This window comes from Daphnia pulicaria, chromosome 5, assembly GCF_021234035.1.
Source record: "Daphnia pulicaria isolate SC F1-1A chromosome 5, SC_F0-13Bv2, whole genome shotgun sequence".
NCBI classification, from domain to species: domain Eukaryota; kingdom Metazoa; phylum Arthropoda; class Branchiopoda; order Diplostraca; family Daphniidae; genus Daphnia; species Daphnia pulicaria.
Genome location: NC_060917.1, coordinates 3,088,377 through 3,112,712, shown reverse-complemented (window position 1 = coordinate 3,112,712; position 24,336 = coordinate 3,088,377). Strand labels below are relative to the sequence as shown.

Sequence of the window (24,336 nt, the reverse complement as noted above, 5' to 3'; positions counted from 1 at the left end):
TTACGATGCTTCTTAGTAGATGGCCATTGGATGTATCCAAAAAAGGACGGTAAATCTTAAACTAAAAACGTGAAAGTATTTTCTTAGCTAAATCATGTACTTATTTGTTATTATTACAGGGATATTGGAGAACACATCCGACACAAAGTTGCAAGCAGTTTCACCCATGGTGAGGTCTCCAAGGTTGACATCCAACAATGGTCAAAATTTATTGAGCATCTTGGAAACATTGCAAACAATAAATCTTTAATAAAACATCCCAGAACATTGAAATCTACAGCAACTGGTTTGAGTGTTGAAGACTGCAAAGAAATTGTATCAACAGACTTCCTTAGGTGTGTCCAAGGACATGTAAGCTTTAAGAATCTACCTGATTCAACTAATAAGGCAGATTGACAATTGACATGTATCATCGATCAATTATGTATGCTCATTCTCAGTTCATTTTTAGTCGGATAACTAAGGAAAGAACAATTTCAATAAAGAAAGTTAGTTCCCCTCAATACTTAAACAAGTTCTTGGTATTAAAATCAAAGCACAACCAAAGGTTTTGTAAACACGATTTTTGGAGCTGTGTAGCATTTCTAAGAACCCTGAGAGACTCGGGGCAAAATTAAAAGAAAGCCCGTTTGGGTTCTACATTTTCGTATCATATAAGCTTCGACGATCCAGTCACGTGGCTTTACCCACGAAACCTTTCAATCGCACAAAGATCCCGAATTCTACTTGTTGCAATTATAACTTGGGGAATTCATCGTTAAGAGACTTATCCGACTTTTTGAAGCCGATTTCCCTGCTATTGGTTTATTGAAGAGAGAGTTTATTTACAAGAAAAAATTCTGAATTTCTTACCCGCTCAGTTTCGTCTTTCATTTGATTTCGAGCCATCTACCGTTGGAGAATGGAGATCAGCAGTAGAGTCGGAAAACCCATGTGCTGAAAATTGTCTGCTGTAGAAAAAATAACAATTCTAAGTCATCGCAGATCGCACGAATCACAAAATGAATTTTGAGTATTGCAAAATATTTATACGTATGTTCCACAGATCAGCCGTTAATGACAAGATTTCATCTCAAGCCAGGATTATGATGAAAATCATGGGATCCGACAAAAAGTAGTTTTGTTATTTTTGTACATATTTTTACTCTTTCTAAATGCTTATTTCATTTGAGTAATGACATTTATATTTGAATTAGTAAAAAGGAACACCGTTTCTTCGTTGAAAATCAGTCAACATCTCATTTGCCTGATTTTTTAGGGAGAAAGTCTGGTGGAAATGCTAAAATAACTGAACGAAGAGTTGCCGTTTTAAATTCAGTGTTCTTAGAGAAAATTAGTGACATTCTGGTTTCCTCTAGACTGGATCATGGTGCAACAAATGTGCATCAACATGGCTTTTTTGTGACAAAGGTAATTGTTATTCTTTAAGAAATCTATAATCATGATTTTGCATATTACATTTCACTAGGTTAAAGTTCAAAATGATGGTTCAGCACTTCATGTATACTGGTATGCAGATAAAAATTGTGCAGCTGTAATAGAAGAGCTTCCAAAAATGGGGGGTTGGTTAAGACATGAACTTTCTCAACTCCATAATGGACGAGTACCCCACATCAACTTTATCTTTGGTAAACATTAATTAAATTACATTTTTTGCGTCGTCTTTGTTTAGATTTTCATTAACAAATTTGTTTAGACCGAAGATTTTATAAATCTACCGATGTAGAAGATCTCCTTAAAATAGCAGATTTTGGACCTGACTATAACCCAGACAGGACTAGTCGTCCAAGCACAATTCCAGGATCTGAGGAGACTCCGAAAGAGCTTAATAAAATTTCTGACGTTCTTGGAATCGACCGAAATGCCATAATGAATCAAGTATGAAAATAATTTATATATTCACTCACCGTGGATTGATTACACGTACCCTGAAATAGGTTTTGAGATCGATGAATCATATTCCCAAGTCGACACCGGTTGAACAGGACAGCAGCAGAAACTTAGTTGACAGTCAACGTCAGGTGGACTTCAAGAAATACCTCCACGAACAAGAAGTTTTGAAAATGAAGATGGAAAGAAGACAAAATAGAGCAATGATGCGCGAGGCAGAAATGGCCAGTAGGCCTATTTCTAAAGAGGAGTCCGATTTGGTCGATGAGGAAGAAGACGAAGATTATATCGATCAAGAAATCGACGACATTAAATAATCTAAAAATAGTTGATAACAGTATGATTTATTGTTGACAAATATGCGCATTACAGTGGTGATTTTGTTCTGAAATCATGAATTATCGATTCAAAGAAAAGACGCATGCTATCATCGCCCTAATTCCATTTGCAGACACAATGTGACACAACCTCTCTCGTTAATCTTCAGGAATGTATAGGATAACAGCGAGATTTACTGCGTCCCTCATTCAAAGCTTGTTACGATAGAGAAACAAATCTTCCCCAAAATATATGTTGAGATCCACGTTAATTTTATCAACCATTTTTTTGGGGAAGAGGGAAAATTAATTTGTAATTTGAAAAAGGCTACTGAAGCATTCGAAAAGGAAAGTCAAAAGACCCAAAAAAAGAGAACTACTCGCACAATTGGTGGCGGGAGGCAAAAAAAAAGAATACGCGAACATGCGCTGTAAGGCTAAACACATTTGTTATATCACAAAAGACGGTGAGCGCACCTTTCGAACATTATTGATGTTGGATTTCTTAAATTAAAGAATGAATTTATGGCATCTAAGGACAAAAAAAAAAGAGAATATCTCTTTGTTTACGGCTTAACTTGTTTTCAGGAGATAGGGACTTTTTCATTTTGGACGGATGTATGCATCGTTGTAATTTCATCATCCTGACGGTGTGGGAGCTGTACGCTGAGGTGAAAGGTGAAGTGCACACCAGAATAAAAAGGATCTCAATCAAAGACCTGCAGTAGGATGTGAAGCTCCCGAAACGTCTGCCCCATTTTGCCGGCCATGGCTTGACGTTTGAGAACAAAGGCTTTTATAGGCACCAATTGACTGTAACACGACATGCACTTATTGAACCTGCAGAAACAAAATCCCTGCGGTCATTAAAGTTTATCGTGACAACAACATCCGCAAGTTAAAAAAATTAAAATGACTCACCGTTCTTGACGTGAGATATCCACCCCAACCGATTGGGTCGGAGTCTCGATGTTGCTTTTAATCACCGTAGCAAAATTTTTCAATACCAGTCTCAATGAATTGCAAGCCGTGTTGACATATCTGTGGCAAATAAAATAAAAACTAATTTAATAAAAGTAGACTTGATAAACCAAACAAGAGTTCAACTTACACTTCAAATTTACTCTGAAGGAGGTCGGCGATGGCGGGTAATAATAACACACACAAATCCAAACTCCACAAGAATCTTTAAAGAGAAACGAAAAAGTAATTATTTTAAATCAAAACGAGTGTAGTTCTAGTCTATTTAAAATATGACTTACGGTCGGAAAATGATTACACTGAGCAAATCTACTACAACGGCCGGATCGTTCATTGTTACTGCCGTCTCCACAGCCACCTGGTTCAAGATGCATAATTATAGCGTCATTAAAACAAGAGCGAATTCTAACGGCAAAAGTACCTTGGCATCCTTGTTCTGCCAGAGATTATAAATTATCTGCAGATTGCGATGCCGACTACTTAAAACGGTCATCATCGGCTGATGCCCCTGGACAATGTTGGTCACGATTTCCATTTCAGTTTGCTCCAACGCCAGGGAACTGGATTCTTCATACGGACTGGACATTCCAGATACTGAAGGGCTGCCACCACCCATCGACACGGAATTGAATTTGCGCTGTAAAGAATCAAAGCGTGTAAGGAAATGACGCTAATTAGCCCATCGTTAAAAAAAGTTATTACCGGCATAAAATCCTCAAGATCGAGGCCTGACGGTTTATCAGACATAATTGGGACGAAATCCTGGTGAACATTATGAGTACTCATCGGAGGTTGTGATGACATGAAAGGGGAATAAAGTGAATTGACTCTGGCTTTCGGAGTGGGTACAGTCAGATCTGGTCGATTGCGAGTTAAAGAACTGGAACGTGATGTCGAATGCGATCGCATATTCAATGAAGGTTCCGAAGGGCTGTGGCGTATGTTGTTCAATCTGGATAAGATAACAAACAATATAATCAAATAGGCTGTAACGAGGTTATTCGATAAAGAGACGACAGACTTTGGTGGATTCTCAGGATCAGAAAGCGAAGGCTGAAGCACTTCTTTAATCGAATCCTTTCGGTGAACCAAATCTCGACGGAGGGGGTTACGGCCGCGCGATGTATGCGGCCCAGTTGGCGGTAAAACGGGCGGGCCTCCACTTAAGTGGGTCACGTCCGGACGTGGAGACGTCATGGCAATTAAATTGGTCGGTGTATGCAGGTTATAGGACTCTACAAAGAGAAAATAAGGACAAGGGATTGAGCAGATGTGGAGAAAGCCAAGAAAACTCGAACACTTTTTTACCTCTTTCTACGCTCGTGATAGATGTGATGGTCTTGTTAGACGACAAAGTTACCGATGATGTACTGTTTCGTCTTTCTCTCATAGTTGTGAGACCCGCAGCCGGTCTTCCGGGTCCACTCTGTGACGTTTTAACGAAAGGTGGCGAAGGTGAAGGTGACGGCCGATGAACCGGACTATTACCCGATGCCGGTGTAGGGAGAGGTGAATGCTGCTGAACCAGATCAGGTGGCGGAGGACGGATAACCTGCGGAATGGCTGGATCTAAAACAATAGAAAGCAAATTACGATTTTTTCTTTTGTTTTACAAATTTAATACTGTGGTCGAGAAAGAGAACAACAACAAAAAAAAAAATGTAACGAGAAAAAACAAGGTGCGACCGCAACCACATGCCTCTGGACAAAAATGGGAAACCAGAGCAAACCAAGAAGTACCAACACCACCCACGCCAAAGCTTTTGCTTTCTTTTTTTTGTTGTTGTTTTGTGTTGAATCGACTCACCCAGTTTCACTTTGTCGCCGATTAGTACCGTGCTTGACTCTTTGTCCGAATTGATCTCGAGCGGAGGGGGGGTGCGAGACACTGAAAATGCCAAGAAACACATGAAAATAACAAAAATCACGTTGTTCCAGTTAAGGACTTTAGAAAGTTTGTTTTTTTCGACAAATATCCCTATCGATAAATGGCGGTTTTGTTCACTTTACGGTTCACAAAAAAACCCATTAACTCACATGACTGTAGCAAAAAGAAACATGACAAATAAGGAGTTTTGCGCGCGTTTTGACACGGCACACAAGAACCAAATTTGGAATGACTTGAGGTAACTGGAACAACATTTAAGTAAGACGATAACCACAAAATGATGAAAAGTACCTTTCCGAAAAATGTCGTGCGACATGCAAAAAACCTGTGAACGCACACATAACCTAAGAACTAACGAACTAAGAAAGCCATTCGAGACTTACACTCTCTACCGCGAGGTTGAAAGATGTTGTGGTAGTGGTTCAAGTCCTTAATGTCTGCAGCGATGCCGTCGTCTTCCGTCTCAGTGCTCGACTTTTCATCCGACTCTATTGTGTCGTGATTCATCTTGATCTGACTTTGGCGCAAACCGCCCGGCGGTCGCTCCTTGTTGAAACTCTTGCGAAAAGATACGCCGTGCTGGAATGCCGTTCCTCCGCCTCCTCCTCCTCCGATGCCAACTCCTCCTCCGCCGAGGCCAGAAGAAGTCTGTAAAGAATCACCGAAGGGTGCCACTTTCTTCAGGTCGATTACGTAGATCGACACGTTGCTCAAGTTATACGAGACACCAATCTGTAATTTAAAACAGGGGATATAAAAAACCAGATATCCATCTAAATTTGAACATTTCTTACCAATTGGCCAGAGGTGACGGCCATGTCTTGGATACGACCCCATGGAAGTGGAATACAATCCAGGATACGGCAAGGTTCCCATCCATATACTCTCAGTCCATCTTGAGCTGCACTGAATAAACATTTACCCTCCGGATGGAAATAAATCGATCTAAGAATCATATTTCAAAATGTTAATGTCTGTCCATTGGTTTTCTATACGAACAATTTATTCGACGAACCTGATGCCACTTGTTTCTGGATCGGAATTAGAGACTAACGTAAAGTTCTCCAAATCCCAAAAGAGGACGCGTCGGTCAGCGGCCCCCGATGCCAATAAGAACTCGTGCGGGTGGAACACGACCTCAGTGACTGCGGCTGTGTGTTCACGCAACTCAGACAAAAGTCGGCCAGCTCTCAGGTCCCATATCTTTTTGTAAGCAATCAAACACAAACTGATGACTTGATTGTCCATTTTTTTCCTTTTTTACAGAAAAGGAAACGAGGAAAACCGAAAATACCTTGACGTAGCCATCATCACCGGCCGAGGCCACCCACTGACCGTCGGGACTGAATCTCAGACTATTGACGGTCGAACTATGTCCTTTATACGTGAAAATGCAACCTTTGCGTCGAATATCCCACAGCTAGCAGGACGAAAAAGGAGTTTTGATGAGTGAAGAAAACATAATAATGAAATGTGTGGAGGTTTACTTTCATGTTGGTGTCTGTTGAGCCAGTGGCGAGAAAGTCGCCGTAGGGATGGAAATCGAGGGCTTTGATGCCAGCCCGATGCCCAGTCAGCGTGCGCACCATCCGCGCCGCCTCCAGATCCCACACCTTGACAGCTCCAGCAGCGCTTCCCGCGCACACCAATTCTTCCGTTGGAGAGAATCTCACCGCTTCAATAGCCGTTGTATGGCCACTCAGACTCTGTTTTTTTTTTTAAATAGAAAAAAAAAAAGAAAAACCATTTATAGAGGACGACAAATTCTTTTTCCCACGTTTGGCAAGAGATATCCACTCCATCCGAAACATAATGTTTTCTTTTTATGATTTTCTTGAAAGAGAAAAAATTAGGTTCTTCACGGTAAAAATTTATGTTTTCACGAACAAAGCCGAAAAATGTGTTTCAATCACGGCCATCTTTACATCTTCTTGTATTTCGGCATTCCGAGAATTGTTGGTCTGCCCTTTTTTGTTCGGTTTCACCAAGCACGAAGGGGAATCTTGTGAAGGACGAGCTTTACTCGCTACTGTTATAATACTTTCTTCCGAGATGAAATACAGACGGGAGAAGAGAAAGAGCCGGGAGAGGTGCCCAAGGCCTCATCAGGAATAGGCGGCACGTGACACCAGACTTGTGTCATGACCGAAAAAATCACGCACAATCACGAGTGTTTCCAGAGATCATCTTGAATTGTTTTGGGTGGTGTATCTCAAACTTGAAAAACTGCCCAAAAAGTGGTCCGTACCACTTGCGTTATCCCGACATGGACACACAAACTCAATTTACCTTGACCCCTTTGATTGTCGGCAACGACTACGACGGACGACGGGGAGCAGCAGCGGGATTCGGAGGGCGGATAACAAGAAAAGAAAAGAAAGAAAAAAAAACGAACCGGGCCCGCAGGCTACTGAGCCACGACCTGTACGTCTTGGAACGGTCTAAATCGTGCAGTCCAGCGGAATAATCTCGCGACGTTTCCCACACAAATAGACGCAAGCCAAAAGGAGAGAGAAAAAACTACCGACGTTTAGTTCCACACGGCTTTTGGAATGACCATCCAACAAGAACCGAACAAACCCGTTAACCCATTCACGTATCTCAAAACAACATAAAATGATTGGACTATACACCCCCTGTTCTACAGCTCATTAAAAGAACAATGGGCACCGTCCGTTGCAAATATCAGAAGGGAAACATCCGACAGACGATTTTTCTGGGTAAATTTTTTGGCAGACACGGATGGCAGATGTTGCTGTTTTTCTTCATAAGGAGAGCAGCAAAAAACGACGACGTGGTTGCTATGCCAACCTTGGCAGACCAAGTAGGCCTAATTAATCAGGATCCACTTGCATAAGGGAATTCTGTCATTCAATAATACAGCTAAACTAACGTTCTAAAGCTGGAAAATAAACAAGAAAAAGGAAAGAAAAAAAACGAAAGCTACAGCGCAGACAGGAGATCCTTCCGTAAAAGGCAATGTTCGTCAAGCTCTCTCTCTTTCTTTCTTTCTTGCTGGTAACCAGTAAAAAAATAAAATGCCAGCATACGTGTGGGACGTAAGTCAGCTAGCTGAACGCTCGAGGACGACGATGAGGTAATGCATCCTTATTAACAACTTCTAGCTGAACCATCTAACGGAAACAAGTATGAAACAATACGTATGAAAAACAAACATAGTCGAGCATACCAAAAGTAACACGCACGAAACAAAAGTTGCATGTCGATAGCCTCAATCAAAAAAGATTCAGAATCTATAGCGTGACACGAGAAGAAAGAAGGGTGCCCCGACGTCGTCATGGATACAGGGCTGGCGGTTGAGTCGATTTGAATCGAGGGCGCTGTCTTACTATGCCCTATATGGAACTTGACTCTCCTGTTTAACGGCTTGTTCTATGCAAATCCAAGACAAATTTTCCAACGGTCAGCGAGAGTGAGGGCGCAGATACAAGCAAACACTTTCGTATTTATCTGTGAATAACACTCAGCATCCACTTTTCTATTTACCTTTTGATTACATATGCCATGATTTCCAACATGGCGGAAGGCCTTTCCCTTTTAGTTTAAGTTTTCCCTCAAAGAAACCTGGGCTCAAATTCCGCTTCTTTTGTATTTTTAAGAAACCTCTGGAGAATGTCACGCTATGGAACTAAAAAAAACAAGAGATTGAATGCCCGACGTCAAGGGCAGATGGTAAATGACGCTAGAAACGCTCGTCAATACTGCTAGACAATGAACACTGCGGGTTGACGGATTGGAAAAGGTGAACATCTTTTCGTTGGAAATTAAAAAAACTGAAATACACAAAAGAAGAAAGCAGCCATGGGAAAAAGTTAACTGTTTTGACTGCTTTTTCCCGTTGTGGCCCGAGGATGAGCTATAGAACAACCGCACGTTGCCCGTTTAAAGCAAAAACATAGACAATTGTTCATCAGCTGCCAAAATGTTCATCTGAGAATTAAGCCCTTGTTGCAATAATAGAGGCCGCGTCCTCCATCCGGACGGTCGATTTGACGCTTCAATTGGCCTTCGTATTTCCTCGCAACGCGCTGTTGGCCAGCCGCGGCGGAAGATGGGCCTTTCCCCCACTTTATTTCTCCCTCTTGCCTTTTATTCTATTCTATTTTGTAGTATCCCAAAAGCCGAAGGCTACATTTCTGGATGATGACTCGAGACGCATTGTCTGCCGATCCGGAGCCGATGAATTAGGAAAAATCTTCTACTCGACAGCCAAAGAGAGAACAGATACAGCGAACCGACTATAAGAAAAGAAACTGTCGTAATTCTACTGCTGCTTCTTGCTTTTCCCACCGATGAAGAAGAGAGAAACACGGTCGGTCGAGCTTCCGGTGGAGACCCGTAACGACCTCCCAAGTATTACGCCTTCAGGTGATCTCCCACCCCTTCAACACCCCACTAAAAGTCTTTGTTTTCCCCAACATCTACTATTTTCTGAGATATAATTAGGAAATGCACACAGTGAATCAAAAGTTCCCTGCCATTAAACGGTCATGGGTTTTCTTTTCAGTCTCTCGAATAATCTCAGGTGAACAGAGTTCATCCAACATGCTGGGAAATCTAAGTTTGTTGACTTTTGTCTTGAAACAAAACCTCAATGGTTAAAGAAACTGTAAAAATGTAATTGTGTTTACCATGATGCATGATGGTTTGCCAATTGCCCATAAATTGACTTTTTTGTCATCTCCCCCGGTGACCAAGACTCGTCCTGACTTGCTTCCTAAGGCCAAGCAATTCACATTGGCTCCATGGGCAGAAAACTCTTCTGCAAAACAAAATAAGAATACAGTATGGAAATTAGTTGTAGGTGTAGAATGCATATGGTGAAAAAAAGAATGAAAGAAGAAAGTGGCCATCACGATTTTTTGGCACACCGACAGCAAGAAGTTTGGCAATCTCTGTGAAAGATCTAGTAAAAATGCAAGGTTGTTGGAAGAAAAGATCAAAATCTTACGAAGTTTCCACGCTCTTTTCGTTGTCGTAGCCATGGTTTCTGTTTGGCAGAGCCAAAAAATCAGGGGTGAATCCTAATCCTGTGCCCTAATCAACCCACACACTCACACATTCACACACAGTCACACAGGATTTACTTGTTTATCAGTTTCACATCATCTTATCATCATCCAGATGAGAGTGTTGCACATTTAATTCCACTAAGGAGAAACTGTAGAGTAGATATGTGATGTTACGCCATTCTCAGTACGTCTGACATGGATTTTCGTCTTGAAAGTAGAGTTGGAATAATTGGCGGGTTATAAAAGAAATGGGACTACACACCAATCAGGGTTAGAAATACAGGTCAAACTTTTTCTTTTCTATAAATCACGCTGAGAATCACAGTAAAAGTGCCTATTGAAAAAATAGAAACGGAAGAAAATCAGGACACACTTTTTTACTTCCACAGTAGCCCAGTATTAGACTTCCGCTCTGGAGCTCATGCAACTAACTGCTCACTGCTATCTCTGAAGAACACAACGTTGAGAAATGTAAATTTTAAGAAGGAGAAAAGAGAATTTCGTCTGCTCAGAGCCACCTGGTGAGCTGAGAAAAGGTTCACTTCTAATTTTCTATTTCATACCAAATGATTTATGTCGACTTTTATTACATTGAAAAATAGATTTATGTGAGAAATATGAATCTGTGATAATTTTCAATCTTTTGTAAGTACTCGAGATCACATCTGCATTGGGTTCGAAATAACATATGCTCGTTTATGCTTACATAAATAATATAAAATGACATAAATCTACAAATGCGTGCAAATTATAGGTTTTTTTAAATGCTATAATATCTTTCAGAAATGAAATACAGTAAAATATGATGATCAAATAGTTGGTTAAACTTATACATGACACCAAGGTGTAATTTTCGTTCTGCTAGGCAGCTGTTTTTTTCTGTTGTTTTCTGAATTGAAGGTTCAAGATGGCGTATCTCCAAACTGAGATTCTTGGTCATACTCAAAAAGTATGTAGACTCTATAAAAGTGCTTTGAAACACGTCTTTGAATATGCACCTAACAGGTTACTCATACAAATTTTTAATTAGTTTGTCAGAAATAGTAACGTCTTAACGTGTCAATTGTACACTTTTCAGAGCTGCATATCGGTACGCTGCTGTATGTGTTAGACAGAAATTCGAAGAAAACCGTCATCTAACCGATGCCCTCAAAGTGCAAACTCTCATTGAGGATACAAAGGAGGAACTGTTTCAGAAACAACACAGCCACCCTTTCCGATGTAACATCATAATTGATCTTATTAATTGTTTTATTCATTAAATTTTTTCATTTTTAAAAAATAAAACAGATGCTACATCACCAGGAGGATCAGCCTATGGACGAGAGCTCAAATCTCCTGACTGGGTGCTAGACCTCTGGAGCCCAGATGAGAAAGCTCAATATCCAGAGTATTTTGCTCGTAGAGAGGAAATGAAGAAAGAGTATATAGTCTACTGGGAAAAGAAGTTTGGCAATAAGGCAGAGGAACTACATCATCATCATTGAAAATTTATTTCTGCAAATTACTGTGTATAGGCATTGACAAATAGATAAGAATTCAGACAGAAATACAGTCAAAAGAATTCAAAAGAAACAACACTGTGGTATTATTATTAAATTTGATGCAAGCAGTGAATCATGCAAATATCTAAATTGATGTGTTGACTGATACATTTTTCAAGCCATAGACCACCATTTCCTTAGCTTCCTGGTATGTGACATGGAATGTTTGTTGGACACCATAGACTAGAGCCTTTATTGGAATACAGAAACAAATTAAGTTAAACAAGAACTGTATCACAATAATATAACACAAGAAAAATACTTCTGGCATCAACAAATCTAGTATGAAAGCTCTTCTATGGTCTTTCCCTTCCTGCAGTTTTCGGACACGATGCACGTTCTCGTCGAGAAAATCTGCCACTTTGCTGTATAGCTAAAATTATTCGTTCCAGGAGAAGGAAGTCGATTAGAAAACGCAATCCATATTTGCATAGGATAAATGTATAAATGGTGATTAAATCATATTCGTTGAGTGATTCATTTAACCGTGACACCATTTGAAAATCAAGTTTTGCACGATGGCTAAAAACAAAAGAAACAAGATCAAGTACATGACGAAAGATCCATCATACTGACGAGACCATTTAAAAAATGAAATGAAACCCCCCTTCTCGATTTCGGTGAATACTGGTATCAACTCACGACGATATAAATATTCGAGGCTAGTCTATAACCGTTTTACCCACGCAAGTGAAACCACCCGTTGACAATCAGAAAAGCGCCAAGAACATTTCCACACGGGTGTTGCATGTGCAGCGGATTATGTTCGGCGATGCGAGGAGCAACATTGCATCCATCTTCTCTCGATCCCACCGTCTAAAATTTCATGAAGTTTTATGTCACCATTCCGCGCAAAACCCAGCAGGACCTAATGATCACGTAATTACAACATCACGTGACCGGTATCTCTTTCTCTCTCCTGTCGCTGAATAACTTTCGTCACGTTTCCCAGCGAGCCAGGGAAAGTAATGACGGATAGCATATTATTCAGAACCCGAACTATACGCTGTCTTGTCCAAAAGTAGAGAATATTTCCCGCGTTACAGGGGGTCTTTGAAGGACCACCCGGAGGCCAAAAATAAAACAATCACGATCAATGCAGTAAATATACTTGCCTCGCGTGAGTTTTCCAGAATGCCAGATGTAGTTGCGGAACGAGTCAACTGAATCCAGCTCTTCGACTCGTACAGGTTCAGCCTGAAGGCCCTCTCTTCTGAAGGTGATTCAACAAAGTCAGCAAGGTGCTGAAGGCAGGAATCGGTCAAAACATGTTTTTCCAGCATCGTGTTCACAATTTCTCGCCTCCTACTCAATTCCTCTTCAGACTCTACTACAGTCTACAACAATTGCAAAAATGAAACCAATGATTCACAAAAGTTTAATAACACCAAGATATACCTCTTCTTCAGAATCACTGTTCTCCATTAATAAGGAAAGGTCCATCATCTCTGGGGATGACGTTAAGTAGCGTTCGGAAAACAATTTTACAGGCGCTGAAATGTTGGAAAATCAAATTTAAAAACAAGGGCCATTTTATAAGGAAATACTCTTGTGCAATTGATGCATACAGCGATGGCAGGAAGTTAAATACTGTCTGGCGGTGAGTTGAGTAAAATTCGGTTTGTTGCGTAAATCAGAGAAACTGGATGCGTGATCGAAGAAGAAGTCGAGTTTTTGGCGGTCGGCTGCTTTGTTTCTAGTCCTGCCGAAAGTCTGTTGCGAGCAGAACATGTTTTATGAGAAGAAAAGCAAAATTGTCAACCGTAAATAAGAGAAATCGTGCATCAATCTCGTCATACCAGAAGTTCAAGGTTAAGCTCGTGGTGAAAGGCAGCAATGACTCGATTGCGTTGGTATTTGCGCTGATTATTGGGCTGCTCGATGTTGAATGCCAGAAGGGTCATGGATTTGGGATCTGACGACTCGATCACGGCTCCCGGCAGGAAAAGCCGAGGACTCTTCTTATACCACACCAACGTATTGGGCTCCAATTCTTTCACATTAATTACGTTGCCAGATTATTTGAATTGCACTTTCTGCTCTCTTCACAGTAATTTTTGTAAAATTTATTATACTGTACCTTTATTGACGGCATCTCCATGTTTGTTGAGCAATTCCTCGGCGAGTTGGGACTTGTTACCTTGACATACGCATGTTTTTAAAACCCCTTGCAAATGAATGAATAAATAAATGCCTAAGTTACCCTTGGTGGGTGTACCCTTGGAAGACGCACATTTGGTTGACCTTTTACCATCTTTGGAAGTGACTGACGTTCTAAAAGAAAATGAAATGAAATCCTCCAATACGTATAAATAACAAAGAGAGTAATCAATAAACAAAACATGGGAAAAAAAAACAGATCCATCAACTTTCAAGTCAAAACTAGCTAGGTATAATGCATCGTTATTTTATTTACACACAATAACCCCACTACTGAATTACTGACCCACACTTGTAAAAACTTTCTACTGCATCTCGCGGTTGTTTGTTTTTTTTGTTATTTTTAACGAAAGCATTTTCATTGTTTCGGTTCAAACCGAAAGACAGAAGAATGGAAGGGAAATGAGAGAAAAATCAAGGCTGCGACTCGGAAATTCAATAAAACAATACACGTTTGTGTATTTTACTTTTTTTTTCTTGTTTCTGTTTTGTCGTATCTCTGTTCGGAGTGTATCAGGGTAGGAGGTGGGGAATACAAAGGTCATCATCATGATCATCAACACTATCGGCATCGTTTTCCACTTCGCATCAAGATAAAAAGACGAGAAAATGTTGCATTAAACAACAGAGCTACGGTAGAAATGCCACTCAAGTGCAAATTTGCTCTTTCAACCTAAAACGGTGTTCTTTCATGTGCCAGACAATTCTCAAGGCTTCAAAAAAAAATTGAAAAGAAAATGGAAATTCGCAGTGTAGAATATAGATTGCACGTAGAATTCCAGAGAATTGGTGAAAAAAGTAACAACACTTGAAAAAAAAAATGGTTTTTATACTCAACGGGCCTTACGTTGGATTTGACTGCTCGTTCTGTTGAGGTTGGGATACGGCAGAGGCGGCGACCGCCATCTGAAATAGGTTTTCTAAGTCACTTCCGGCTTGCAGGGAGGATGGATCGATAAGCAACGTCTGAGTGCCACCGGTGCTGTCATCTCCGTCACCTCCGCACTCCAAGAATTCATGTATATTCGAGCCGGGTTCCCACACGACCATGTACGTCTCTCCTCCTTCGACCTGCATCAGAATGTTGCTGCCACCGTTGGTTGTGACGACTTCGGTTGCCTCTCCATTTTGAGTCATGGACACAATTTCCTCTTCATTCTCGACTGCAACTTCGACTCCATTCTCCAGTACGGTTTCAATTCCGTTTTCTGGCAAGGCCACTGCTGTTACTTCTTTTTCGACTGACAAAGTTTCACAGAAAATGTTCTTTTCTTCTTCTTCTTCGACTACCACCTGATCCATTTCTCTTGCATTTGTTGAAGGTTCTAAATTTTCATTAATTTTGGCATCATTATCTTGCAATTGACCTACTTCTTCCTCCTCCATCGTCTGCTCTGGATTGGCCTTTGCAACCTCGTTCTCATCAACTTGATTCATATTTTCTTCTACGTTTACTGATGGATCTGAAATGGTATTCTCGACCTCGTTCTCATCAACTTGATTCATTTTTTCTTCTAAGTCTTCTGATGGATCTGAAATGGTCTTCTCGACCTCGTTCTCAACTGCTTGATCCATTTTTTCTTCTTCATTTACTGGTGGATCTGAATTGGTCTTCTCAATCTCGTTCTCAACTGCTTGATCCATTTTTTCTTCTTCATTTACTGGTGGATCTGAACTATTCTTCTCGATCTCGTTCTCAACTGCTTGATCCATTTTTTCTTCTTCGTTTACTGGTGGATCTGAATTGGTCTTCTCGATCTCGTTCTCAACTACTTGATCCATTTCTCCGTGTTCCACTGGCGGTTCTGCATTGGATTTTTCGATCTCCTCGTTCTCGACTTCTTGTTCCATTTCCTCGTCGTCTGACTGGGAGGATTTTCTCTTCCCGACCTCGTTCTCAACGACTTTACTAAGCTCGGTTATGTCTGGGATAATAGGTACACTAGTCTCGGCTAAAAGAGATGCCACGTCGAGCTTGATCTCTTCTTCGCCCTTTGAAGGTTGAGGATCACGGGATGGCGATTCGACGCCGTTCACGAATGCTGGGCTCGTGTCTTTTCTAGGAGACAAACTTTTGGTGGATTCGGGTTCGCCGTTAATCTTTGAACTTCGTGTTTCATGATTAGTGGCATCGAGATCGGCATTGAGTTTGTCTATTTCGGCACTGATTCCAGCTATAAACGACGCTTCTGTGTTCGATGCCTCTTCATCATACTGGGTGATTTTCTCAGGACTTTTGAGGATCGGTGTGTCAGTCTCTATTGCTGCATCGTCGTCGTCATCTTCTTCGTCGTCGCTTCTCTGATGAAGGAGGCCGGATTTCGATGGCCGAGTGTCGTCATCCGAATCACTATCTGCTGTTGGCTCTACTTGACTCTCTGTATTAGTTGAAGACACTTCTGTTCTCTGGATCTGTTGCTGCTTCTCTTCCTCGTCATCCTCGTCCCAATCTGCCATCAATTTGTTCTTAACTTCTGGGTTTGCTTCTTTCTGAAGGGACTTGAGCCATTTCTTCTTCGGATTGAATTGTGTCTTGGTGTCATTGGCTTTAACTGTAGGAGTTTTGGCCGACGTTGCAGCGGTTGCAACTTTGGCTGATCGAGGTGTACGAGGCGGTTTAGGAGTTTTGGCTACTTTCGGCGAGGCTTTGACAGACGTTTTCGACTGAGGAGAAGGTTTGCTATCGGTTGTCTCTTTGGGTTCTAAGTTTCGCTTGATTTGATCAAACAGGTCTCCATCAGGTTCTGGTTCCGCGACTGTCTTACTCTTTTTACTAGTCGTTTTTTTGGTTGGTGAATTCAGCGGCCTCTTCTGCGCAGTTCTTTGTTTGGTGGTGTTGGTAGTAGTAGGTGTTCTGGTTGTAGCAGTGTTTGAGCTCTTCAGGTGTTCAGATTTCTTATGGAAAACCATGAGATTGAGGCGGGTAGTCTGAAAGCTACAACTGTCACATTTGTACTCGCCGACTCCTGGCGATCCAGTAGCAGGCGATTTTTCTTGTCTCCTAATTCTCACTTCGTGATCCGATTGGCCCTGAAAGCGAGGGTGATTGACTTTAGGAGTGACGACTTCTTTGGCAGGTGGGCGGCCAGGACGTCGCGGAGAACTGGTTGCTCCCCCTTTAATGGGAGATTTTGGTTTTATTTCTTTCACTCTGGGATCCACAAAAATGTCTTTGTACCTAAAAAAAGGGGAAATGGTTATTTAAAAAAAAGCCTTGTACTGTAACATAACATTCAATATACTTTGACTGTGCAGGTACAGCTTTCTTCGGTTGATATTTCTCATCATCAACTATATCAGGGTTACCACCAGTCAACTGCTCGGCTTGTTTGACATTGTTGGCGAATTTTATGAAGGGACTACTTGTTTCATTTAATCTTTTCTTCTCGAAATATTTTTCTGTAAATAGTGAAATAAGTATTAAAATCATGCCTGGTAATGATTCTATATGAAAGAATGACATGACACAAGACTTGGAATGAAATCGTTCTGACAACATACAAGTTTTGATCACTTTCCCTGTACAAAAAGAATACAAAGAAACGGTAATTATTGGCAAACCCAACACCAAAACTTACTCATTCCAATGGATATGTATTCTTCCTTCCGGTCTGAGTCATAGGCACAAATGATGGCTTCATCTTCCACAAATTGGTAATTTTCTTCATTTAGATATTTGACGACAGCAATAGTTTTGTCGTTTACGTCTCCTACCAAGTCTTGGCGTAATTCCTCCACGTTTTCGACACGTCCGGCCCACCAGCCAAGTCTTTTGCCGGCCATGACCCAAACCACATCCCCACATTTATAGTTCCTTGGCTCCATGTCACATGCAGCAAATCTGATTGAATGCAACCAAACTAATCATGAGAGTTTTTGGTTAATAATTGCGTTTTTGTTTTGAGATTGTTTACACACATACCTGCATCTAGGGAATGTAGCCCTTGTTTTTTTACAGGGAAACCGCTAGGCAGCGTCATTCGGTATTGAATACAAAGTTAAATATTCGACCGCCAGGTGGCTGATTTTCCCTCGCAAACTGAGAAAATGCGAGCGGGATCACACAAACAGCCCAAATAAATAAATAATGAAGACGGCTTCATGAAAGCTCTTGTTGGAAATCAAACTACTACTTGAAACACCCCAAAATCACTAGACTGAATCAAATAAAAAAATTGGTTGAAAATTAAACGGGCGGACTGGGAATCGCTACACATGTCACCACAAACAAGAGAAGGTGGGGGGTCGTTTTTAAAATTGCATATTTTGAAATCCAAACTCCCTCCCCCTCTCTCTTTGATAGTTGAGTGGCAGCATATTTCATAGTTTCTAAATCCGATTGTGTACAAATCACGCGGTCCGCATATTATGCAGGGTGGGGCTGGGCTGCTGTTCAAGTGGCACCGAGGGAATTGAAAAACCTGGTCAAACAGGGTTTCAACCATTTTATTTATTCATTTAAAAAAAACAGCGCGCATTACAATTTCAACCCCAGTGATTGACAACTTCATCGCAGCTCGTGTGATCCCTCGCAGCTGCGGTTTCTGCGGGAGTACCCCAAAGAATAAAATAACCCAACAGCCCCCAAATGGGTCCATTAAACAGAAAAAAAAATGAACTGAAAACGGTGCGGGGTCACCAACACCGAATGTGTAAAATAAAAACGCAGCCCAAAAGTTGACCTTTACCACTTCATTTTTCAAAAATCGTGAATGAAGTTGAAAGGAGAGAACATGTACACATTTCTTTTCTTTCCATTTTACCAAGAAAAAAAAGGAAAACAACAAAACTAAACGCGGATAATTGCTCTTGTAGATTTCCCGTCGAGTCGACTGGTGGATAGAGTCATCATCATCCGGTAGTAGAATAACAGCACGTACACAGCACAGAGGAAAAAAGAACTCGCCAAGATGCTATGATATAGTGTAGACCAAGGGTTGGAAAATAATTAGTCGTCGCTGCTGTGTTGTGTCGTCGCTCACCAAATTACAGAGGAGACCGGACCCATAAGGAACTATACTATAGTACCTACCGTATAACGTCCCCTCTCGTTTAACATTTTCAATTCTTGTCTTTTGACGAAAATGGAAGTGGGGGGAGTGATGAGCGGGAGTGAGCTGTGTGCGTCTAGGTGAACCGATCTGGTGGGGCGGCTCATTCACTGAGGTACCGACAAGAGCTGTACGCGCATCTCAATAGACGTCGAGTGGGTGGAGAGTTTTTTTTCTAATATAAAAGGAGCTTTTATATTTATTCTATATACATACTATACTTTCCCTTTTTTTGTTGTCTTCCTGCTCTGACTTTCTCTGGGCATAATGGAGCTGCTGCTGCTGCTACTGGAGAGATAAATGAGAGTAAAAGAGCCGAGAGTCGCCCGCCGAGTGACAAATGACGAGGGGTCCCGCCCACACCGCCGCTGCTGCTGCTGCTGCTCGGTGCTCCATGATGATGATGATGATGACGAGTTGCTGTGACTAGCAGATGACCTTAGTGACAGGCTAATGACAGGCATCGTGTACACATATACGACTGACCTACCTATTATCCCCCCCTCCCCCCCCCCCCCGAAAAAAGGGGTGGAAAAAAAAATAGAAGAGGGGGAAAGAAAAAAACAGCCAAACAGATGATGAGCATTAAACAATAGTCTCCCGTAAACAAACAAACAGGTATATGTGTATACGCCAAACTTCACTCACCCCCAATCTACATTTTCTGTTTTGTGTTCGGGATATATGAATGGTTTCACGCATGCAACCTGATCATGTGTGGGTATAGTTTCGTCAGAATATAAGGAAAAGTCAGTGGGGGGTAGTTCTCCCACTTTGTTCTGTCCGTGGGCGCACACGACATCGTATCATCGCTTCTGTGCAGCACACATGTAACACACCCCCCTCTTTGACATTTCAATCGATCGAAAATATAACTTGCTCGTCTACGTATAACTGATGGCCGACATGTATATCCTAACTACCCGCACGCGCTGCGCTCCTGTTAATATCTGGCAGACTATAAACTATATCCGGTCTAGGAGGGGTGGAAACACACACGTCCAGGTGTTTTGTGAATCACCACACAAGAAAAGGGGGACAAAAATGGAATCTTTGATAGAATTGAAAAATAAAAAAAACCGGCTGGAATTTGTTGGAGAAAAAACGGTTATCTACGTGAGGTTGCGCGTTTTGTTCTTGGGTGTAGCGGTGCGTAATGGATATAAGCCATATCAGCCTGGCGTCGAAGAAGGGGCCATTGGCCAACACACACGACACGCTTTTATTCATCGGTTGCCATTACAAGTTGCTGCTGGTGAGAGAGAGAGACTCTGCTGGCCCCCTTTTTTTTTGATTTAGATTCTCTTCTTCTTCTTGTTGTGTATTATTCGATTCCACTCGCGCATCATCGAGTCTTTTATATGCGCACAATGGTGGTGATGTGTTGCTGCTGCTGCTGCTGTGTGTTGTCATGGCCGTTGTTCATTTCGTGATTGGGCGCGACTCCTAGGCTCCGCTATATAAGGATTTCAGCAGACCAGACCAGCCCAGCCAGCAGCTCTTTTGATATTTATTAGAGCTTTAGATGTATATATGTGCTGTGTTGTGTTGTAAATGATCTTCCACTGTTGCACACTCTCCATGGGCAGCAGCAGCTATATTGCAGCACAGACAATCAAAAGAAGAATTTCTTAATCCCCCCCTACTGGCTGGTAGAGTGCTGCTGCTGCTGCTGCTGCCGGGTGCTGGAAAGGATAATCCCGTCCGCCTTGGAGGATAATCTGGCTATTATTCACGCCGCATTGCATCTATTTCGGGCCAAGATATCTATATAGAAACGTTGTTTGGAATGAAATGTGTAATAATGGCCGTCGGAGTAATTTGAGATGCTCCTGGTATTTCCATTCAGGAAAAAAAGGCCGTCGGCCGCCGTCGTCGATCGTGTTTGTTGTTCAATCGATAATTGATCCGCAGATTGATTTAATACCTTCGACAAACGAAATAGAAATGGTCGTCACGGGCAGAGAGGACAGGGGAGAAAAAATGCCATTGACGTACATTTAAAAAAAAAACGAATTCGTTTTCATGGGGGGGTTTTGAATTCGAACCAGTTAAAAATTCCAATCATTTTTTCAACTAATAACTCGGCGATGCGGAAACTTTTTTTTTCTTTTTGACTGCGCCAAAAGCTGCAGCGTCACGGAGCCAATATAACAACAGCAACAACAGCAACAACAACCAGGGACATCAAAATTTATCCGTGTAATAAATATGGTAGTGCTGCTGCTGAAGAAAAAAAAAACTGGATGGCACGCTGTGTGAAACGGGTGTAAATGGGCGCCGGCCACAGCCAAATAATAAAAAAACACACACACACACACCTATATTACCCAACAACAGAACGGGCTGGCTGGAAATTCCCGTCCCTTAACGCTCTATAGTCGTCTCTACGCGTTTATATTTATGACTTTAATAGGTCACGTGCCACACAATGACGTCAAACCCCCCGCCAAAAAACACACACACACCGGCTTCTTCTTCTTAGCTTCTTTCATATCAATTTCATTTTTGGGCGCGTTATTATTATATGATCGGGAGAGGCTTCTCTCTTATTTTTCTTTCTTTCTTTCTGATGGCAGCGTGACTGTGAGAAACATGACGTCGCCCGTAACGGATCGTTTAAACATTTTATTTTTTTAAATTTCATGGAGGGGGGAGGAGGAGGAATGGTCCCCCCTTTTATATCATCGGGAATTTTCGGTTTTTTGAGTTTGCATTTCAATGGCGTGGTTTTTTTTTTCAATTGAATGTTGCGCCCCCGCCGTGATGATTGGACACGCGCCAGACGCGGGATATTAGAATAATCTAACCGATCCGAATAATTAGTACCCGAAAACGTTGATCGAAAGAAAAGAACGAATAGAAAGAAAGAAGAGATTGTATAATAATATAATAGACGCGGCACGTTTCGCTAATTGCTCTCCGCCCGCCGAAATAATTTACGACCGTCGTCTCGTCAATTTCGTTTGGTTCGAAATTTTACTAAAAAGGGAGGGGGGAAAATACACCCCTCGAAAAAAATAAAATAAAATGAAATGAAATTTGATTTTTAAAATAAAACGAGGGGAATTGCTCCTCTCCGTATCGAAAAGTTTTGTCTTCCCGTCCATAAAACAAAAACAAAAAAACAGACAAATATTCAAATCGTAAATAAACGGTCTGATTTGAAATTGCCCGTGCCCGTTTTATCCGTGTGATAAAAAAAGAAACTGGGCGAGTTAAAATTAGCCAAAGGGCCCCTGTTAACATGTGAACCGAAAAAAAAAATAAGAAAAAGTTTAACCAAAAGTGAGAGAGATATAGTATAGACGTCAGATAACATCAGATGTCGTATTACATTATTATTTATTGTACACACACACACACACACACAGACAATATATTTTCCATTGGGTTGTTGTTGTTGTTGTTGTTGTGGATTCGGGGTGGAAAAAGAGAAAAATGAAAAAGAGGCGGCGGCGCAAAACGGTTGCGGCGACTGCGGCAGAGAACGCGGCGACGCGGACTTGAACCGCCCGTCAATTAACACGACAGTGTCCAATATAAAATAAATACATAAATCTATCTGTATCAAGCCTACATGTATATATATACATACAGAATATTGGGCTGTACGGCTTATAAAAACAATCTGCGCTTATTTGTCGCTGTGTGTTATAATAATAAAAAGAAGAAGAGGCCGCCGCCGGTCTTATGTATTTTCCCTTTTTAGCTCTTCTTCTTCTTCAATCTATTTATTTATTAGACGACCCGCCATTCTTCCCTGTTTCAAAATCCCCCCCTACAACCGACCGGCGTGGAAGAAGAAAAAAACCCCGAAAACAAATTAGATAGCCATCACTAAAGAAGAGCTAGCTAGAGGATCCTCCGCATGTGTGTCTTATCTTCTTCGTAAGAGTCTCAGCTCTAAGATTTTGATCTTTTCTTTTACTTTCGCAAAAGCTTCTGTTATTGTGTTATTTCATGTGATTCTATTTCACCTATAAGATATGTCGCTAAACTATACAATTGAACGGTAGATCTACATGTATCTAATAAAATGATTGAAACAAACCCGGCGCAAAATCATTGACTGGAATGTCAAACTACTGTAATAAAAGAAATAGTTAAAGAAGAATTCAATTGCCTCATTTTGAGGAATATAAAAATGTTTTTGGAAATTATTAAAAAAAAAAAAAAAAAGACTTTTGGTGGGAATATTTTGTGAAGGGGAGAGAGAAAATCCGTCGGATTCTTTCGGCTTCTTCTCCCCCCCCCCCCTCCTATATATATATCTATAGAGGCCTATACATGTATACATAAATATCTACATGTCTATATAGGCCTGTGTGTGTCGGTCCTGTCGCACGGCCGACTATCAATTTATGATGCGCCCTAAAAAGTCAAGGGAAAACATTTGGAATAAGAAAATCTTTTTTTCTTTTTTTCTTAAAGAAGAAAAAAGTGACCCAGATTGGATGTCGATCGTGTTATCGTCGTGTAGGATCGATAGTCCTTGTACTATTTGACACAGGCTAAGGGCTAACGCTTTTCTCTGCTTCCCCCCCAGCATTTTCCGTTGATTATTGCCGGCCAGGATTTTCTCTCTCTCCACCAGAAAATGTTTTTCCGTCTGCGTTTCCATTCGACTTGGGTCGATAAAACACATTCGAGAAAAGTCGACTAGTTCGTTTCCTGTGTGTGCTCTACCGGCCGTGCCCGTGTGTCTACTCTCAACTGCTTAGAGAGAGCTAGACAGGATGTGTGTAGAGGGCCGGATAAAAATGGATATGTAATCAGCTGGATGAGGATACACACATATATAGTTCAAGCTCCCGTTCATATAAGAGGCTATACACACACATACACAAAACATTAGCGCAGTTATGATTAAAAAACATGTTGAAATGTCCGCTGCTGTGCCGCATGTGTGTTGAACAAGCGAATGTGTTTGAACAACATCCCGGGCTCTCGACCGCCCGCTGCTGGGCGGCCGGATATGCCGCGGGCTTTTCACGAGAAACTTTCGTTCGTTCTACTCCTCCGCGTCTGTTTGACGTAATAATGAAATTTCAAATGAGACACACATAAAAAGGGGGGAGAAACAGACGAGTATCTTTTTTAATGAGCAAACAAAACGACAACAGTTGACACACAACTTTTGCCAGGATAAAATTCGGATAAGTTTAATAATAATCCGAGTTCTCCATATTTTTTTAAGTTGAACCAATAGAAGAAACAGGTGGAATATAATCCAAAAGTGGACGCATTGAACCGTTTGGATGACGTCAAAAAAGGCTAACACACGCGATGGTGGGGGTGAGGAGGGGGGGGGGGGAGTGAGGTTTACATTTGAAATTGTGAAATAAGAAAAAAGGAATAAAAAGGATGTGGCCCCATCATAAATACATCGGGCCGATATGAGAAAAGGGTCAGCTGTCGCCACCTGGGGTTCGTACACATCATACAAGCCCCTTCGTCATACACAAATGC

General features: G+C 41.3%; 4 protein-coding genes across 5 annotated transcripts; 2 read left to right on the top strand and 2 right to left on the bottom strand.

The window, feature by feature from the left end:
• The first annotated feature begins 414 nt into the window (after positions 1 to 414).
• Positions 415 to 2,517, top strand: LOC124341225. Its single transcript, XM_046794234.1, has 5 exons — positions 415 to 1,114; positions 1,197 to 1,410; positions 1,469 to 1,628; positions 1,697 to 1,878; positions 1,938 to 2,517. The coding sequence occupies exons 1-5, from the start codon at positions 1,002 to 1,004 to the stop codon at positions 2,205 to 2,207; spliced, it is 939 nt and encodes a 312-aa protein (XP_046650190.1). The 5' UTR covers positions 415 to 1,001; the 3' UTR covers positions 2,208 to 2,517.
• LOC124340871 (katanin p80 WD40 repeat-containing subunit B1-like) lies at positions 2,216 to 10,567 on the bottom strand. 2 transcript variants are annotated; one of them, XM_046793619.1, is made up of 16 exons: positions 10,049 to 10,567; positions 9,729 to 9,859; positions 6,564 to 6,782; positions 6,371 to 6,496; positions 6,092 to 6,279; positions 5,871 to 6,021; positions 5,460 to 5,808; positions 4,996 to 5,076; positions 4,497 to 4,757; positions 4,210 to 4,423; positions 3,891 to 4,140; positions 3,610 to 3,825; positions 3,470 to 3,546; positions 3,319 to 3,393; positions 3,129 to 3,248; positions 2,216 to 3,047 (listed from the first exon to the last, which is right to left on the bottom strand). In XM_046793619.1, the coding sequence occupies exons 1-16, from the start codon at positions 10,080 to 10,082 to the stop codon at positions 2,915 to 2,917; spliced, it is 2,625 nt and encodes an 874-aa protein (XP_046649575.1). In that variant the 5' UTR covers positions 10,083 to 10,567; the 3' UTR covers positions 2,216 to 2,914. The 2 variants fall into 2 exon arrangements, with proteins under 2 accessions (XP_046649575.1, XP_046649576.1); XM_046793620.1 differs by lacking the exon at positions 4,996 to 5,076.
• Positions 10,568 to 10,959: 392 nt separating this feature from the next.
• Positions 10,960 to 11,687, top strand: LOC124341399 (NADH dehydrogenase [ubiquinone] 1 beta subcomplex subunit 9-like). Its single transcript, XM_046794496.1, has 3 exons — positions 10,960 to 11,114; positions 11,188 to 11,330; positions 11,400 to 11,687. Exons 1-3 carry the CDS (start codon positions 11,017 to 11,019, stop codon positions 11,594 to 11,596), a joined length of 438 nt encoding a protein of 145 aa, XP_046650452.1. The 5' UTR covers positions 10,960 to 11,016; the 3' UTR covers positions 11,597 to 11,687.
• On the bottom strand, positions 11,518 to 17,811 carry LOC124340803. Its single transcript, XM_046793485.1, has 12 exons — positions 17,736 to 17,811; positions 17,392 to 17,673; positions 17,056 to 17,212; positions 14,661 to 16,991; positions 13,857 to 13,927; positions 13,734 to 13,793; positions 13,453 to 13,646; positions 13,222 to 13,366; positions 13,052 to 13,146; positions 12,769 to 12,990; positions 11,916 to 12,026; positions 11,518 to 11,843 (listed from the first exon to the last, which is right to left on the bottom strand). The coding sequence occupies exons 1-12, from the start codon at positions 17,791 to 17,793 to the stop codon at positions 11,739 to 11,741; spliced, it is 3,831 nt and encodes a 1,276-aa protein (XP_046649441.1). The 5' UTR covers positions 17,794 to 17,811; the 3' UTR covers positions 11,518 to 11,738.
• Between the last annotated feature and the right edge of the window lie 6,525 nt (positions 17,812 to 24,336).

Excerpts from the sequence above, each read along its gene's own strand:
- LOC124341225 (XM_046794234.1), top strand. The coding sequence starts at position 1,002 with ATGAATTTTGAGTATTGCAAAATATTTATACGTATGTTCCACAGATCA. Across the intron at positions 1,115-1,196 it reads ATCATGGGATCCGACAAAAA|TAAAAAGGAACACCGTTTCT; the intron begins GTAGTTTTGTTA and ends TATTTGAATTAG. Across the intron at positions 1,629-1,696 it reads CCACATCAACTTTATCTTTG|ACCGAAGATTTTATAAATCT; the intron begins GTAAACATTAAT and ends AAATTTGTTTAG.
- LOC124340871 (XM_046793619.1), bottom strand. The coding sequence starts at position 10,082 with ATGGCTACGACAACGAAAAGAGCGTGGAAACTTC. Across the intron at positions 6,022-6,091 it reads CCAGAAACAAGTGGCATCAG|ATCGATTTATTTCCATCCGG; the intron begins GTTCGTCGAATA and ends TATGATTCTTAG. Across the intron at positions 5,077-5,459 it reads TCAACCTCGCGGTAGAGAGT|TGTCTCGCACCCCCCCTCCG; the intron begins GTAAGTCTCGAA and ends TGGCATTTTCAG.
- LOC124341399 (XM_046794496.1), top strand. The coding sequence starts at position 11,017 with ATGGCGTATCTCCAAACTGAGATTCTTGGTCATACTCAAAAAGTATGT. Across the intron at positions 11,115-11,187 it reads TTTGAATATGCACCTAACAG|AGCTGCATATCGGTACGCTG; the intron begins GTTACTCATACA and ends TACACTTTTCAG. Across the intron at positions 11,331-11,399 it reads ACACAGCCACCCTTTCCGAT|ATGCTACATCACCAGGAGGA; the intron begins GTAACATCATAA and ends AAAATAAAACAG.
- LOC124340803 (XM_046793485.1), bottom strand. The coding sequence starts at position 17,793 with ATGACGCTGCCTAGCGGTTTCCCTGTAAAAAAACAAGGGCTACATTCC. Across the intron at positions 17,674-17,735 it reads GCTACATTCCCTAGATGCAG|TTTGGTTGCATTCAATCAGA; the intron begins GTATGTGTGTAA and ends TCTCATGATTAG. Across the intron at positions 11,844-11,915 it reads TAGATTTGTTGATGCCAGAA|GCTCTAGTCTATGGTGTCCA; the intron begins GTATTTTTCTTG and ends ATTCCAATAAAG.